Raw genomic sequence first — 18,437 nt, 5'->3', positions numbered from 1 at the left:
AAGCTTTTTTTTCTTCCTCTTGGAAAAGTTCATTCTGGGCTTAGAGGGGTGCTGCGTGCCGTTTAATTTGCTAAAAAGACCAGAGCAATAATTAGGTGAGAGATTAGGAGGTATTACGGGGGATATTAAGTATGCACGCCGGTTTATAACCACCAAACAGATAACAAGTAAGCGTCACGAGTTCAACCTCAACATTCATATAATATCTGTGTGAATCTAGCTGCACTTCAGGTCGCTTGCTTGGATGAAATCTCATATATTTTACAAGGTTTTACACTTTGGTAACACTAAATATCCGTGCGTAAACGTTGCGTAATTTCGCTTTTAAGTGAACTTTTCACGTCTTTGCTTCTTTTCATATTTTTAAAAAAAGCTTTCAGATTAGTCGGTGTTGTGTTTTTATACAAGTCGAAACAGCTCCAGGATAAATATCCGCTCTCATTCAACCTCTTCTGCTTTTTCTCCAGGACTCTTCTCGGCGGAGAGAGGAGAAAGGAGGAGGGGGGCGACGAGAAAAAAAAAGGAACTGGGTGGGAGTTGTGTTGCTTTAGCTTTTTTACCCCCAGTGTGGAGTTGAAGCCGTCCCTGTGCCTGTGCATATCACAAGATTTGGTCTCTCCTCTCTCTTCTCTCGGAGCTGCTGTAGGACTGGCTATGGCCACCACTACTTCCGGGATCCGTCATTTCATTCGCCCACCGCTCAGCGCTGCGAACTGACTCTGTTTCTATAAGCAAGCTAGCAGCCAACCTGCCAACACTCGCTGACACTCACTCATCTCAGTCTCGCCAGATAGACGAAATACCTACGGGGGGAAAGAAAGAAAGGAGAGATCCGAATCGCACTCTGTTAATTTCTACACCTTTTTTTCCTCCTTCTTGTTCTTGTTCTTCTTTTTTTTTTTTTACAGTGATAATAAAACAAGATTGCGATCTGGAGGCATTAAAGGAGACGCGGACTTGCGGGATGAAAACGGACTAAAAAAGATTCGTCCTTCTCTTGAACATCATCACCAACCGTCATTCATTCATTACCTTGACAACCTCTGGCTTTGATTGACAGCTGGAGTGGCAAAAAGCCATGAGACACGACAGTTTAGTTACATGCAGGTTGTTGATGGGCCGATTGTAACCTTCACTTTGGCGCAATTTTTTTTTCTTTTTTTTCTTTTTTTCTTTTCAAGAAGAGGAAAACAAGACAAATTGCAAAACTTTCACCCATGCTACGGTTTCAGCTCAACCACACTGGCGAATAGGACAATTCGCAAAGTTGTTCTGAAAGAGGAATCCTGCCACTAAATCACTTTCTTAGCTGGGACTGGGATATTAAATATACGGACAGATTCGGGAGTTTATTGGAGCGCAGCCTGATGGCGCAACGGGTAGGTTTTTTTTTCTCTCCAATCTCCTTTACCTGTTCAAACCCAGCTCTTTTTGTCGGGGGTTGCTGGCAAAATTACAAAGTATTCCTATCAAAGCCACCATATTTGACATTTTTCTCGCAGCGCTCTCACTCCTCAGTTGGAGTGACAGCCTCTGCGTCTCCACGCCAGTCGTGGAGCAGTTTCACTGGAGGCTCCAAACTGTTTGGGCTCTTTTCCACCAAACTCTGTGTGCAGAAGGAGGCATCTTGAGTTAGAATGTTCCTGGTAATCTAAGAGTTAGAGTACACAGAATGCGTTTTCGTGCAACTTTTTGTATTCATTTATTTATTTTTGTTCGAAAGCCAGAAAGTGCGCTCACTTTTCTTTCTTATCTTTATTTTTTATTCCCAGTACGATGAGCTGGCCCATTATGGCGGGATGGACGGAGTCCCGGCGTCCATGTACGGGGACCCGCACGCTCCCCGGCCGCTTCCCCAGGTCCACCACCTGAACCACGGACCGCCGCTGCACGCCAGCCAGCACTACGGAGCCCACGCACCCCACCCGAACGTCATGCCCACCAGCATGGGCTCCGCTGTCAACGACGTTTTAAAACGGGATAAAGATCAAATTTACGGGTAAGGCTTTTGCAGGAAGAAATCCCCTGAAACATTTTTTTCTCCCCTAACTTTCCAGCTTTTGACTTTTTTTTTCCCCCTGCAACTTTTTTTGTTTGGAGTCCCCCCTCCAATCTCCTTACACCGCTCCATTTAAACAGCGTTTTTGTGCAGCTTTAATTTGGAGCTCCATTGTCGGTCAGGGGAGTTTTGTTGATGTGTAATATTACCCTCATTGTACAGAGGCGTCGTCAACGTAAAGAGCACGAGCCTGAAGCTTGGAAAATAATACGCACAGGTCGCGCAAACTATTTTAGAATAAACCCTATTTTAGCCGGAAAACAAATAGAACACAAACTTCCTTCAATTATTTATTCATAGTAAAAGCGCTCTATTAATTTAAATATGTTTGGAAATGTTGTCACGAATTATATGTAGTAACACACACATTCTGTCTCTCTCTCACACACACACACACAGAGACTGAGTTACAGTGTGTCTACACCTTTTTAAAAAAAAAAAAATTGTCTCCAAACTGTAAAATAAAACGTCCGTCCCTTTCTACTGAGCGTAAACTTTATAAAGTGCTCGCAGCGTTTTGCTCCCAGAGTGCTATAATCCACAGAGACATAGCCAGGGCTGCAGTGTGGAGTAAATCCACCTCATCTGCTTTGCTCACGTTTTTATATGGGGACGAGTTTACTGCTACAAATCAAAACACGAGAAATAAAAAAGGCTGGCGGCACTTTTATTAGGTGATCATTGGGTTTATTTTGTAAAATTATAATTTAAATCTCAAAACATATATATATATATATATATATATATATATATATATATATATATATATATATATATATATATATATTTTTTATATATTTATATATTTATATATTATATATTTATTTTTATTTATTATTTTTATCTATAGGTTAAAGTTGCAGGCCTTCTTAGAATTAAATATTAGACTCTTTAGTGTCTCGGTTTGTGTTGAACACTAAAATTATTATTAATAATGCCCTTATATATAATTTAAAAAACAATCCCCTGACGTTTGTGAACTCCTGATGTTTTGTTTTTGCACTGCAAGAAATGTCACCTCCGACCCGCTGGTTAACAGCCGAAAACGCTCAATGTTCTCAAACTTGGAGCAAAAATATTCCAAACAAGGAGCTGCGTTTGCCTTCAATTTGATAATAAACACATTTATCTTAAAACAGCTGCTTCAGCTGTGTGTGTTTTTGCTCAACTAATGCTTCCAGTTGCTCCATGAGAAGCGTGTGGACTTAACAGGGAAGCATTAAAATGGAAAAAATAAAAAAGATGGAATTTATTTGTGTTTTTAGTTGCAATGTAAAGAAGGGAGAGTGAAGGAGCGGGCAGGGTATTTGGGGTCGACGGGACATTTTTTGCAGTGGAGCCCGTGGAGCTGCTCGCACTCAGGCTGTGTTTCCCCCCTCTTGCAGTCACCCTTTATTCCCACTGCTCGCACTGGTTTTTGAGAAGTGCGAGTTGGCGACGTGCACTCCGAGGGAGCCCGGCGTAGCAGGCGGCGACGTCTGCTCCTCAGACTCCTTTAATGAGGACATCGCAGTTTTTGCCAAACAGGTCAATTTTGAAACTTAAGAAAATAAAATATATATACATATACTGGATGTTATGGCTGCGTCATGACGCACATTTAACCTTTTGATTCAGTAAAATACTTGCTGTAGTGTGTGTGTGTGTTCACCAACACACAAGTTTAATTTCTGAAATTGACACACATTCCTGTAATTTATTAAAAAAAACTAACTCTGATGTTTGATGTGTTATTTTAGGTCCGAGCAGAAAAGCCTTTATTTTCATCAAATCCAGAGTTGGACAATTTGGTAAGTCCTCTTTTATTTTTGTAAATAATGTGCGGCAAGCTCTCCGCCGGCACACTGGAGTAAATCTGGGTGATTTAAAAATGATTTACACTTAGACGCAGATCTCTGATCCGTGCTGAAGTCAAGCTGTGCCACCGTTTTTTTGTCTTTGTTGTCATTGTTCAGTTTTCTTATCTGAGACGCAGCTGTGGAATTGCTTCACAGATGCGACTCTTTTAAAAAAATATTGTTATTATTTTAAAGCTGAAAATATATTTCTGTTTGGTGTTTTATGGCAATTAAAATAAACAGACATAAAGAAAGATATTCATGTCACTTTCCTCATAATTAAATATATTTTTCCTCTTTCTTTTAGATGATACAAGCCATACAAGTATTACGGTTTCATCTCTTGGAATTAGAAAAGGTACGTTTAATAAATAACTAGATTACGGTTTGTTTACCTTGTGGCTCGGGAATCAGCCAAAGCTTAATATGAGCTGATCAAACCTGCATCAATACTCAGTTATTAGACATCTGAGAAGAAACCGGAAGAAAAGTTTTTAGATTTTACGCAATAAGATGTTTTATTCAGCCAATTATCGGCGCAGCTGAAGGAACTATTGATAAAATATGTCAGAGTCTCTTTTGCCCACACTGTTATCGATCCACAGATTTGGTTTCTCATTATCTCCCCCAGCTTCTACGGCGCGCTGTTTATTTTTTCAACTTGTTGCTCAGGTCTCAGGAGAATAATAAGCACTGCAACAATTTCACTATTGTTTCCTCGCCCGCCGATAATGCCCCCCACCCCCTTAATTGGAGTTATTCTTGGACTGGCTGAAGCGTTTCCCCATCCTGGAAAAAAAAAAGGTGTTTAGTTTCCTTTTTTTTGTTCTTCCTGTTTTAGGTGCATGAGCTCTGCGACAACTTTTGCCACCGGTACATCAGCTGTTTGAAAGGAAAAATGCCAATAGATCTAGTAATCGATGAGCGGGATGGCAGCTCAAAGTCAGATCACGAAGAACTTTCGGGATCGTCGACTAACCTCGCAGATCACGTGAGTAACACCCTTTATTGCGCCCATAACATATGAAAGCTGCTGCTGATTCAGAGGAAATAAATCGTTTGGCTCATATTTTTTAAATACACGTAACTGATTAGGTGTTTTCTGAAATAATCGCAGTGTTTGATGTGTCCAAAGCTTCTGTTGAGTGTGTGACCCCGGTGCGCCGCCAGTAAATAAAGCATGCTCTGTTCTGCAAGGAAAATCTGCCCGATCGATGCTCTGAGGTCAAAAGCTACATGTGATCCAATGGACGGAGTTATTGTTTTAGTCCTTTGATTAGGAGCAGTCATGTGTGCATGATGCTCGCTTGTGCGCTCGGAGGTTTTGGGGTCTGGATGTGTGCGTGCGTAAAACGCTGTCTCGTATAGTAAAAAGGAAAAAAAATGGAGGGGGTGAGGCAATTATCTGTTACGCAGGTTTTAACGTTAAAGCAGGGGAATCAGCGGTGTAAGCTTTAGCTTTAGGTCAATATTTAAAAAAAGAAGAAAAAAAGGGAGCTTTTATATTTGGAGCTGTGGGAGCTGGATACGGCCCCGTGCGTAAAGCTGTGGATTTTTGCTGCAGAGGTGGAGAAAGTGGTTACCTTACTGAAGGCTTACCATCAATGTCAACTTCACAAGACAGGCATATGATGGTCCGTCTGGAGGCCCCCTTTTTTCCCCTTCTGCTGTTGATGTTAATGTGTTTAATTGTTCCGTATTGATTGCCGTGTGGTTTCTTTGCTCCTGCAGTTGCTTTCTCCTCGTGGCCCCCGCGCGTTTTATGGCCGGAGGCTGCAGTAAGGCTGAATTCAATTATATGCACCTGAAGTACAGTAGCTTTAAATGTGAAGATCGATACTGCAGTTTGGATCGCTGCATATCCCGCGTTATAAACACAGAGTCTTCCTCTGCATAGCAGATTTTGCAATGGGTCAACTTTTTGGTCGGAGAAAAATAAAATAAAAAAAAATAATAAAACGGGTGCAACAAAGTGACTGGTTAATATCTGTGCAACACAAGGCCAAGCCTATTAGGCATTAAAGCAGATTTAAGTGTTATGCAAAGTCTCTGCTGCATCTGTTGGGTCTGGCCATAGCCCTGAGAGGAGCGGAGAAGCACGCAGCGCGCAGCTCCAGGTGAACTTTCTTCAGCTTTGGACTGAAGATGTTGGGGTTTTTCAGACGCCGCGGTCCTCCCAAACACGAGTGCAGAAATGAGGCATGCTGTTGTTTATACTGGAGAGATTAGATAAACTGGCCTGTTTAGTTTCATGGCAGATGGTTGATGCTCAAGCCAATTTCCGATGTTGCACACACCAGCTCTCTGTCAGGGGCTGCACGTGTCAGAAATATTTTGATCATTAGAAAATTAAAGGCGCCAAATAAAGCAAATAATAAACAAAGCAGGTTGCATGGAAGGATTTTTGTCTTGGAGTGACCTATTTTACTTTTGTGTTGCTAGGTTATCTTTTTATCTCTTTATATTTTTCTGTATGGGCTGTGTGATTATCTTTAAGAATGACAGTGCAGTGTAGAAATATAACTCTCTTATTGTAAAGATAAATATTTTACATTACACCGAGCAAGAGCATGTGCACTTCTTGAACTTTATATTTGCAGAAAATGAAGCTGTTGAGGTCATAATTTCCGTAATTAGAAAGAGTTCAGCTACATTTCAAAAATATACATTTCAACTTTTCTGCTGGATGTTTTTTTTTCATCTCTTTTATTTATTCACTTGTCTTTGGCTCTGTTTTATTATTCATCTCTGTCCTTGTCTCATTGAGAAGAGGAAGGCAGCTTGATAGTTAGATATGCTAATTTATTTAGTTAGACTCTCTCACGTCCATTTTCCTTTGCTTTGATATGCATTTTTAATATATAGCCCCAGGCTACATCTCATTTGGAGAAAGTTGGTTTTTCTGGAGATGATGAGGCTCTTCACTGAAAAGGAGGAGGGGGCCCGTAGAGCTTGTTTTCCTGCATGTCTCCTTCCTTTTCTGCCTCCTCCTCTCCCCTCCTCATACCTGACGTTAGAGCCTTAATAAGCGCAGTTTTATTTACACTTGAATGCAGCACTGTCTGTGGAGATGATTGGATTATGGTATAGTGAGAACAGGATGAGGCCTTGCTGACACTGTTGATTTCCCTTACGTGCTGGCGGTGACTATCTCAGCCATGTGAGCCCACCCAAGGCTTCCCAACTCATTGCCCCTCCTTACATCAACTCTATCCAATTTAAATGGAAGAAAAAAATGATGCTGGATTACACAAAAAAAGTGATAAAGAAAAAAAAACACGGAGCTGTGTAGTTTTAAATAGCTTGTCAACCGTTTGCTTTCTTGTCTGTTAATTAATGAATAAAATTTCTCTTTCTTTTTCTTTCTGTGCTACATCCAATTAGGGAGACAAATACAATTAACGGTGTCTGAGTATTATCTGTTCTAATGAATTAGTCTTTGTGTGTTCTTCTGCCATCGTGCTGCTTCTTCAGTCAATCTCGCGCATTAGCATAAGGCTTTTCCCACTTCCTTTATGTGCATTATATTGTCGCGACTGAAATGAATGAATATTTTTACAGTTAGAAATTCTGCATGCTGTACAGTCCCCCAGTGCTTTATTTTGGCGAGCTTTCCTCAGGGAGTTTTACTTGTTCCCATAGTTGTGGTGTAGCTTATCTCGGCAGTGCATGGCAGTCGAGGGGAGAAAGGGAAACAAACCCTGTTCTGTTTAGATCTTATTTTGTGGTGTGTGTTTGCAGTGCTGTGCTCGATATAATGTTACAATGCAAATGGGATAGTTCATCCTAAACCTGTGCAGTGCAAAACGGTGCTCAGTAGCATCCTGTCTGATTTCTGTACATCACTGGCCGAGTTGGCCGACTGATCCATGGACTAAGTTTTGTACTCTTTGGGTCGAAATTAGCACTGAAAACTGCATTAGGCCGTTTATTTGTTTTGTGATGATGGGCTTTTCTAACTGATTAGAGGTCAGAGGGCTCTTTGCTACAATGCCTGATGAGAAGCCACACTCACTTGTTGCATCTCCCACACTCCACTTATACTCTGCGAATGACTGCGATGAACCATTTCTTTGGGACTGTGAGAAACTTGAATGTTTCTCTTGGAGGAAAATAAAAGGAATGCAGTCAATGATAGAAGTGGCATAAATTAACATACTAATTTAATAGACCCATGTTTTATTAGTTACAAGAAATAAAGGAAAGCAGAACAACCCATAATGAGCTGTCAGTTTTATATTGACATTTATATGCCTTTTAATTTCTTTGGAAATGTCATTTTTGTGTGAGCCAAATCCATGAATCACAATAGCATTCACATAAAAAAAGCAAAAAAGAAACTTTCTGGATATATATTTGTGAATATAACATGGCTCCTTAACTGTGACGCCTCAAAGAAAGTTTTCAGGCATCAGTTTATCCCTTCTGTCTGTTAAAACACACTGGGGTGATTTATTAGCTGCTGAATGAAACCTCTCTATATTCTGTATAATTGAGGGAGCAGTAAATACTCCTACACTTTCCTGAAGTAGCTGCTTATAATTACAATCTTAACTCAAAATTTAAAAAAATGCGTGAGCAGCGTGTTTTTTTTTTACTCTATGTCAAGCGGTAAGATGTGTCATGAAATGTCAGCTTTCCTCATGATTTACAATCTTGTGTGTTTCTGGTGTGTCAGCTGTTCTGTGTATGTTCAGCACAGGACCTGTATGACTGCTCCTTACCCTAGTTTTACAACATGTGCACACACACACACACACACAAGGTTAGTCATTCTCAACCTACCTTAAGCTCCTACTACACAGACAGATTTCTCCCCCTTTCGCTCCAGGTTCCTGGGGAATTTGAGTGAAATTCAATGATGCTGCTAAATCAATTTTATTTGAAATTCCTAGGGATGTAGGCAGAGTGCAGTGAGGAAAGTGAAATTGTGCCAGGCAGGTGTTTGTAAATGAGAAACAGGGGACAGGAGCAAAAGAGACAGCAGCATTCTGCCGCTCTCCTGAGGCCTGGCTGCACTACAAGCCTCTCTTTCCCATATTGTCTCCTGCTTTTATATTAATTACAACTTGTATTATCAGCCGCCAGTTGCTAAGCCCAGCAAAAGGCTGTCCCTAGAGACCGCGCTTCTTTTGTATCTTACTTGCTATTTCGTCCTATTGTGTACATTTGTGTGTGCGTTTCTGCCTGCACATATATGTGTGTTTGCTTGCTAGCATCCTCCTCCTCCTCCTCCTGGTAACACTGCTCTTTAACACAATTAGTGAAGAGCATGGAGTGAACCATGTTTGACTCCTAATTATGCCCAGCTTCAGGGAATAGTCACATGGGCTGAAGGCATTTGCTTCTTCCTTTATTTTTCTTTAAGTACTCCTTGTGTAGGTTTGAAGAAGACAATTTTTTGTGACATGATCTCCCTTCCTTTTATTTACTACTTGTTTGAACTTTATCAGACCCATGGGGGTTGTGACAAAATGGTTGTGTGTGTTTGTGTTGCATGGTGTCTGATGATGCACACGCCATAGCTCAGAGAGGCCCTCTAAATTATTCATGGAGCGGAGAGGCTGTTGCTTTTGTCGTCTTGTGTAGCGTGCAAAGTTAAAACGCTGTTGTTGTGATATTTGTGGTCTTGTTTTTGCTGACAAGTTTATGAACAGGCGGTGACTTACAGGTATTAAAAAAAGGAGCGTGTGCCTTGATCCTAGCATTCTCTGTTTTATTATTATAATTATTAATATTAGATCATATAAAGTGCTGCAGTCCTCTTTTTGCTCTCTAAGAGCCAAGTGAGCAAATCTCTATCTATATCTCAGCATCCAGGCACATTAAATCCACAGGGCAGCAAATCACAGCAAAAATATCATTTCCTTTTACACCATTAGCTGAGGTGTCTTTGAATTTAATTTAGTGCCAGCACCATTAAAAATGACACATTACTCTGCAATGATAGCTAAATTAAGTCCTATCGATTCCACTGTTGCATTAAAACCATGCTGTGGCCAAAGCTGGTGAGGCAGAATAAGTGAGTAAGCGTGTGTGAGAGCAGCGAACATAGTTTGTCAGGTCTGTCCTTTGTCTTGCCATATTGTGAGAAAGCAGAACTCAGTCATTTTCCTCTCTTTAGAACAACAGCAGCTCTTTCTAAGAGTACACAGCCGAGCTCTGCCTAAATACATAACACATTCAGGGAGTGTAGGATTTTACCTCTTTGTCTTCGTTCCTTTCGCATTTGACAAGGACAAGAGAATTAATGGGCTTTTCCCACATTAGCAATTTTACTTAACTTACAGTGTGTTGAGAGGAACAGAAAATTACTTTAACAACAGACCCAGCTCCCATGTGTTGATCAGTGAGTGAACACAACACAATCATCCGTCCCTTTCAGAGCAGGGACACGTTTCTATCAGCTCACAGTGGAGGGTTATAACCAAAGCATGGGCTATTGTTCGGGCTGTCTCCTTACCCCTCTTCTGAGTAATTCTCTGAGCTCTTCATCTGATTGCCATCCGGCAAACAGCTGACGCTGAGTAGGCCTCGAGTGGAGCCCGGAGTCTGAAGAGTCTTATGTGTTTCTGTCTGCTGTTTTCAGCTCCAAGCTGTTTGAGAAAACAGCCCGCCTTCCCGAAAAACTTAGCAGATAAAAGGGCCTCGTTCACAGGCGTAGCAGTTGACTCGCCTTTGCAGCAGAACAAGCAGCAGCACATCAGGACTGCGTTCCCAGAGGGAGCTCGGCAGCGGCTTGTCTTATAGCCTCGATTTCCCTGCAAACCTCCATTAGTCTCCAGGCTCTATCCTGTCTGTCCTTCTCCAGTACAGCTCACTCTGACTGGGGGACCAAAGCAGGCAGGCAGGTTTCTCTGTGGTAGATGAGAGATTTTTACATTTTCTTTTTACCAAATCAAGTTGGACAAAATGGTAAAAACGGTCAATTATTATGAAAGTTCTTTGTGTACATTTTCCTTCTAATTTTGTATACAAGTATTTGTGTTTATGTGTGTTTGAGGAAGAAGAAAAAAACATAGCGGGAAATGAGAAGTGGGTTGAGGTTTGTGGGAAGCCTTGGTGTAGGCCTGTGTTTGTTTGGCTTGAGTTCTGCTCAAGGGGCTGCTTTGGGCCCACGTTTGCCAACATTTTGTCATCATGCTCAGGTGACATGCTAAATTGGGAAAGACTTGCATGGGTTGCGTGAGCTATGAGGCTGTGGCCACTCTGTGTGTGTAATTGATTGAGCCTGTGCGGGTATGGGTAGTAAATGACGTGATCGGTCTGTCCCGCTATTGCCTGAATGGCAGAGGAAATTCCACCTCTAGCCTGCCTTCATGTGGCACTGATAAAGCCTTTCCTGTACAATAGAAAATCCTGTTTTCCCGTGTGCACTGACAGGGCAGTGGGAATGACCAGGAAAGCGAGGAAAAATAAGAAAAAAAGTTAGAAGGAAGGGCAAGAGAGAGAAAAAAAAATTGCCTTAAAAGCTGTGTATTTGTTTACAGACATGCCTTTAAGTTAGCATGCAGAGATTTAAGTTCTTCCAGAGTGCCTTTGTGTTTACAAAAGTGAAGTTCATACTTCTTGCTTTGTTATGTCATTAGTATGTGAGTATTTCTGCAAACCTCTGTGGGTGTGTGTGTATCTCCGTGTGGGCGTGTGCACATTTTTGGCAGATTAGCAGGAGAATCACTGTCATATCTTATTTTCATTTCTGACAGCAGTAATGATTAATGGCAGCTGTGGTGTGTTTGGACTTTTTACCTCTATATTTCTCACTTGACACGGAAGTCTCGATTGGTTATGGTATAAATGAACTCCACTGGGCTCTGCCATATGTGTTTAGATGATTACTCACAAGTGCTGTACCCGCAGCTCTCAAAATCAACTGCCACATTAACGGTGCTGTGTTCTGCTCTCACGCTGTAATGAAGCACTTTGATTACAGTGTTTTGACTTATAGCCAGCCACATTAGAACATCATTTTCTGTCTATTTATTTATGATTTTCATAGCTTCTCTGATTTTCTGAGGCTCTTTGCATTGCCAGGATAATGTAAGCAGGCCAAGTACCCCTCACAGTGCCTGTAAAGGCTTACAGATATCACTCTTAATGTTTCCAGCAAACTCATGTGAAATTTCTCTCTTTCTCTTTCTTTCTCTTTTTTTTTGTCCTCCTTTTCCTTCCATGTCTCTGATCTCCTTGTTTGCGGCTTGGACGGGGAACGCCGTTGGATGCACGGATGGCTGGATGGATCCCACGCTTGCTTTCTCTGTTCTTAAACCTCAGAACCCAGCTTCCTGGAGAGACCACGATGACGCCACTTCCACACACTCAGCCGGCACACCGGGGCCCTCCAGCGGGGGACACGCTTCACAGAGCGGCGACAACAGCAGCGAACAAGGTGAGCCAGCACCAAAATGGACATGCGAGTCCATGTTTACACAAGCTCTTAAGACACACATATGTCCACATGGGACATAATAATCCAAAAAGAGTTGCTGTAAAAAATACAGCAACTAAATATTTCTTCAGTCCTAGACATTCCTTTTACCTTTTGGATTATCCCATTTTTTGACTGGGATCCATACTGACACAGTCACACCTAAAAATGAACACACTTATCCTCTATAACACAAACACAAGCAAAACATAATATACCAAGCCCGTAAAAAGCGTTCCTAAATGTTGCTATTTAGAGCGCAAACAAAAGCTGGTGATTAATAGTGTATTTCTGCCAGTTCTGACTTGAATTTAAACCTTATTAACTTTGCCCACACAACAGCCCATAATTAAGTCTCATTGAGTCTCATGTTATCTTGCAGTCAACCTGCCAAACACTCATAATGCATTTCAAAACAAGAGCATTTGAATTTATTAGATAGCAAGTGCCACAGCTGTCTTTCTTGTGTTTTTGCCATGGCATGTATCAGTTTTGACATGTAAGTTATATAAAAAAAACCAAATGCTTTTTGGTAAGTTTAGATATGGCACTAATCACTCTTGCATATTACCTAAAATACGCAACTGCTGCTTGATACCTGAGGTCTCTGTTTCTATTGTTGCCTTGTTATGAATGCACCAAAAATCTTATTCTTGTGGCAGCAGTGTGTGCACTTTTGTCTCTTTCTCTAAACGTGTGTGCCCTCTGAAAATGTCCAGTTTTTACTTTGATAAGATTTCCTCTTATTCTCGACACACACAGACCACATATCTAACCGGCTCTTTCCAGGAGAGAAGACTTTCTAATCCGTAAAAGATATTGTTTTGCCAATGAACGATCAAATGTATTGATGGACTATGTCCTGTGTGGTGTTTAAATCATCTTCTCATGTCCAGACAGAAACAACAGTTGCAGCTTTTGAACCATTACTGACCACAGATTGAGGGCCACAGAAGGCCTCTGTGGTTGGCTGTGTCAGGAGTAGTTGGATCACACTCTGATGTCTGGCCAGTTGGAAAGAGGATAACTAAGGCTTGATTAAGTGTCTGTCCAACTGAATAGGCATAAGATGGGGTGACTATTAAACTGATAGTTCATATCTTTTTAAATGGAGCTTTGTAGGAAGGTTATGAACAAATAATATCTAACCTGTTGTAGATAGCTCTTTATACAGATTTAGTTTGGAGTTTAATTTTGACTGGACCTTTGAGCTAATGGGGCCAAAAAGAAAAAAACCCCACCTCCAATCTCAAGAATTTCATAGCAATTCATGCTAATGCTACTGTATAAACTTTTACATCACCATAAATGTTGTATTACATGGTTATTTACATTTTTATGTTTTTATGTTTTGTGAGTGCAAATAGCAGAGGCTATAGCACTTCTAGTGCAGCCTGAGGCACTTCCAGCAGGAATGTTGTAATATTTCTGCCAGAAAAAAACCTGGAATACAAAACTGATGGTAGTATAAAGGTTTATAAAATATTGTTTGCATGAACTGCTATGAATTTTTTGAGATTGTAGGTATTTTCAGATGACAACAATCCATTTTGGTCTTGGCCCTACTTGGACTAGAGGTTAGCTCATCAATCTGGTCAGAATTAAACTTTATTAATCCAAACTGAGACAGCTCAAAGAGCCATCTACAGCAGATAAGATATTATTGTTCTTACTCTTTCCAAATAACTAGACTTCAAAAAGCCTTAACTATCTCTTTGAACATACCTCAAACATCTGATACTTCTCACTTTTGAAGTTACACAAAATGCGTTGTTGGATCTGTACAAGAACCAACATTGGGTTTACTCTACGTAGAAAATATACTGAATGGGGAAACTTTTGATCAATGCAAACTATTAGAAATGAGCAAAAATCTTTGGAATTAATTTAAATAAATGAAAAGGTAAAAGAAATAAAACATTTTAGCAAGTTGTGAGACAATGCAAAAGAAGAGTTTTTGCTCTCCTCCTTACAAGTTACAAATGGAGATGAAGAGCAGCCAAAAGGGGGTGGAGGGGGGAAGGCTGAGAGAAAAGAAATGCACTGCCTATTGATTATCTTACACACATAAGTACAAGTGACCTGTAATCCACAGAGCACTTATCGACTCCTTTCCCCACCGTATCCAGTAACAGTGGATCAATGCAAGCCAAAGACAGTTACGGTACAGCATCGTCCGCTCGTCCCACATAAACTAAGTCTTGCTAAATGCAACAAGCTCAAGCTCATAATGTTTTATGACAAAAACCAACCAAGTAAGCAGTTTAGAACATGAGTAAAAATTTAAAACTGGGTGAAGGAAAAGCCATTTCAGTGCAGAGGTTAAAGAGTAGAGAAGGTGAAAAAGTAGCCAGAGCCAAAAAAGAGAGAGAATGAGAGAGAAAGAGAAAGAGACCAAGGGCAACTGATTTAATGGTCTAATGAGGCCGTCCTCTAGCCAGTTGTTTTGTGTGAGGCATGCTCTGACCTTTCGCTTCACTCGGGAGCCCCGCCACCTCATTTTTCACATTCTTGCAATTACGTTAACGCTTGAAGCGCTCGCTGACTCTCGACTCTGGCCCTTCCATTCTGACAGAGCCTTCCCTCTCCAGCCTTCCCCTCCTCTTCCACTCCATGCATGAACTCGCCTCCTATCTCAATACATTTCAACATAAAATTTGTAGTCTGCGCTGCCGAGTCCACCGAGGAAATGTGAAATGTGCGCTTCACTTCAGTAATGGGGTCTTTAACAGCTTGGCCCCTGTTAAAAGGGGTGACATCGTGGATCAGTTGTGGAAGAAAGAATGGATAGGCAACAGTGAGGGAGGAGGAGAAAGTGAAAGAGTGTAAGACTTTCAGTGCTTTTTGGTTCCAGCTGCCAAGAAAAACATCTACTTTTTTTTCTGCCATCTACCAACTTGAAAGGTGTGTTTTATGTGTGGCTGTGGCTTGAAAAACATTTGCCTTAAGAACTGATCCAGAAGCAACTGTGTGTTGAATTTAAAAAAAATGCAGTTCACTTCTGCTCGGAATACTGAGGCTTTTTCAACACTGGCTAGATCCATTTTCTACAGAATTTTTAGGTGTGCAAATATATATTATTCTGTTGTTGTGCAATATATCTTTTTAAGAAGTAAACCAAGGTTAAGTATGTATATTTCCAGAAATTCTTTTCCATAAAAACACGCTGATCTAATCAGTTTTTATTTCCTTTCTCACAATTTCTCTCACACAAACTAAATATGAATCAGAGCTTACAGTGTACTGCCCTCTCATTGACTGACTTTTAGAGTGACGTCTGGCAAGACAAATAAATATCAGTGGTTAAAAGAGATGGTTTAAAAGGTAACGCACAATAACTTCCCTGGCTCTGCGTGCACGTCATTTTGATTAACAGTTCTTTGGAGCTCTTCCAAGCTTATCTAGAAACATCAGAGACATCAGTTGCAGGGAGTTAAACTTGATGAATGTGCATGCCTCAAGACAGCACTCATTTCCAAGCAGGTGTCTGTAAAATGTTAGGCTGCCAACGTGTGATGCAGCAGTATGAGGAAATTTTCTTCACAGGAAACACAATAAAATCAAATGTGTTTAATAACGAACTGTAAATCCCTAATACAGCATCAATGCATATGCATATTTTAGTCTGTGAGGGGGGCATGTCTCTGCTCCAGTCCCACACTTGTAATTATTAGTTATGCATGAAGACCAAATCCACAATGACATCTTGAGTGCTCAGCAAAGGGGGGATTTCTGTACAGTTCTCAGAATCTACTGTAGATGGAAATGGCTCAACAGAAGAGAGGAGAAAGCATTTTGTACATTTTCTCAGCAATTGAACAATCCCCATGCTTTGCGGATAGACAGACTCCCCAGAGAGACGGAGAGAGGCAGAGATGGAGAGAAAGGGAGGGAAGAGAGGGAGTGCTTGAGTGTTCAGCTCCAAGGGAGCGTGCTGCGCTTGATGGTGTTGTGGTACATTTGCGTGTGTGTATATGTGGGGAGTGTGGTGAACATCCCCCCACCCCCCTTTGGCCCTGGCTAGGGGCCCCACTCAGCAAGGTCTTTGTGGTTGAGGTCTCTGGAGAGGGTCATTCCTGGTGGGGACACGACTCCTGGTGTCTCAGCATGAACAAGGCCTGTTGAATACTGCATTTTTGGACCTTTTGACTTCATTTTGTTTTTTAACATCAATGCTTTGGACTTCAAGGTCCCATAAAAATTATAGTAGAGAGAAAAAAGGAATAAACAGTGGAAAAAAACACCACAATCTCTGCTAAACACAAGATGGAAGCCTTGTTGCATTTTAGTAGTTTATGCTCCAGCTCTGGAGTGATCAGTGAGGTGTGTCTCTGTATATAAAATATATAGTTTGTGTGTATGAGTGTGTGTATGTGTGTGCATGCGTTACCGGCTGCCTTTAAGTGCCTGTTAGAGTTTAATTTAGTGTAGCAATTAAAGCTGAACACTCGACCATAAACAACAGATAAACAATAAAGCAGACCCAAGCCCTGCTGTTTCATGGTTCTCCCTCCCAGCTGTTGGAGTACTGATAATTTTTACACAGTGCCCCCACCATAACACAATACTGAAGCAACAAGGGTGTGTATCTCTTGGCAATGTATATGCACAAATGTATGTCAGCAGGTGATGGCAGAATCTGAGTTAAAGCCAAAACAGAAAAAAAATTAAAATAAAAACACACAAAACAAAGCATGTATCCATTTTAGGAGCAATGCTGAAAGAAAACTCAGAACTGTATTGAAGAAATCATAAAGTGTATGAGAAGAAGTGCACTTCAGCTAGTTTAACAGCAACTGAGGCCACATAAACATTTAAACAGCCATGAATCTGTGATGTGCATCAAATTTTATAAGTTATCTCACTCAGTAACAGTAAGTAAAAAGTTCCGGACAAAAGCCAAGTTCAAGATAAACTGTCTACAATGTTTCCTAAAAAGCCACTGTGTGCAAATTTAGCCTTGTTGCTACACATTAGCCTCATGCAAGTCAGGTGTCTGCTGTAAAAAGAGTGCAATAAGTCTGTCTGATGGTTTGTTGGGAAGGGGCAGGGCCATTGTTGAAAGCTGAGAAGAGTTGCCGTGAAGGGGGAAGAAAACACGGCACGGAGGGGATACTTTCATGATCCCATTAGCATAAAAGAGGCTAAATTATTCATGTGGAGTGCTTAATCTATGGGGAAAAGTATAGTTAATGCACATAGTTTTAAAATGGATCTCTCTCTCTCTCTTTGGCTGTGCTCTCACACCAGATTCTTGCTAGATTCAGCATTTGTGGGCATTTACGGGAACGGCTGTCGCTCTTGCCTGCACACACACACACATACACATACACGTAGACATGCTATGTGTGGGCATATGTGCACACTAGCTTAAGCACTGCTGCACTTCAAGCTGTTTCAAGGGCCTCTGCTCTCCAGCTCATCCTCCTCTCTTCATTTCTTCTTAAGTCTTTTTTTACCTTCTTTCTTCCATTTGTTCCCTTTATTCCTCCATCTCTCGCTTCTCTTTTCTCTTCCTTCACACTTCTGTCCCTTCTCACCCCTTTCTGTCTCGCCCTCAGTACTGCAGACTACCTGGCCCTCATCCAAAATGTGATTAAAGAGAATGATCAGCTCCCTTGGCTTCCTCTTTCCTTCCTCCGTTCCGCTCTCTCTTCCTTTCTTTCGGTCTCTGTCTTTCTTCTTAAACAGTATAAAAACAATCAAAGAAAGGGCACTGTAAAGTTTGAGGACTGCTGCCTTCCTGCTACATCTTTGTCCCTCTCACCCTTTCATCCAGACTGCAACTCAAGCTTTCCTTTTCATATCATTTTCTTTCCATTCCTTCTGTCCTTCCCCTTTTCCTTTTTGCATGAGCACTAGATGGTGCCTGGTTCCACTGGCCCATAATCATGAACAGGTCCTTGCCTTGACCTGCCGAGCCCAACCTGGCTGAACCTGAAACTGGGTTTTACACAGCAGGAAAGGAACGTTAACTGGGTCAGCTTAATGTGCAAACTAGAGTTCGGAAAACATGGGGAAAAAATTAGCCAAATTATTCTGACAGCAGCTGAGGAGAATGTCTGTTTTGCACCATTAAGGAAAAGGTGAATGGGGGGGGGGGGGGGGGGGG

The 18,437-nt window shown here is 41.2% G+C and overlaps 1 protein-coding gene across 7 annotated transcripts in view; it reads left to right on the top strand.

Moving 5' to 3' along the window:
• The first annotated feature begins 513 nt into the window (after positions 1 to 513).
• The window catches only part of meis2a (Meis homeobox 2a), a 77,968-nt gene continuing 60,044 nt past the window's right edge, over positions 514 to 18,437 (top strand). For 2 of the 7 annotated variants that reach the window (XM_017414749.3, XM_037977772.1), the window contains exons 1-7: positions 514 to 1,379; positions 1,773 to 1,999; positions 3,445 to 3,586; positions 3,799 to 3,849; positions 4,205 to 4,255; positions 4,739 to 4,888; positions 12,172 to 12,286. In XM_017414749.3, coding sequence (XP_017270238.1) covers positions 1,368 to 1,379; positions 1,773 to 1,999; positions 3,445 to 3,586; positions 3,799 to 3,849; positions 4,205 to 4,255; positions 4,739 to 4,888; positions 12,172 to 12,286 — 748 coding nt within the window. In that variant the 5' untranslated portion in view covers positions 514 to 1,367. Of the gene's footprint in view, positions 1,380 to 1,496; positions 1,647 to 1,772; positions 2,000 to 3,444; positions 3,587 to 3,798; positions 3,850 to 4,204; positions 4,256 to 4,738; positions 4,889 to 12,171; positions 12,287 to 18,437 lie in introns of those variants that run through there. The other 5 variants (XM_037977773.1, XM_017414781.3, XM_017414788.3 and 2 more) reach the window with 5 other exon arrangements.

Source organism: Kryptolebias marmoratus, linkage group LG10 (assembly GCF_001649575.2).
Source record: "Kryptolebias marmoratus isolate JLee-2015 linkage group LG10, ASM164957v2, whole genome shotgun sequence".
NCBI classification, from domain to species: domain Eukaryota; kingdom Metazoa; phylum Chordata; class Actinopteri; order Cyprinodontiformes; family Rivulidae; genus Kryptolebias; species Kryptolebias marmoratus.
The sequence above is the reverse complement of the archived record's forward strand: the minus strand, read 5'-3'. Positions and strand labels throughout refer to the sequence as shown.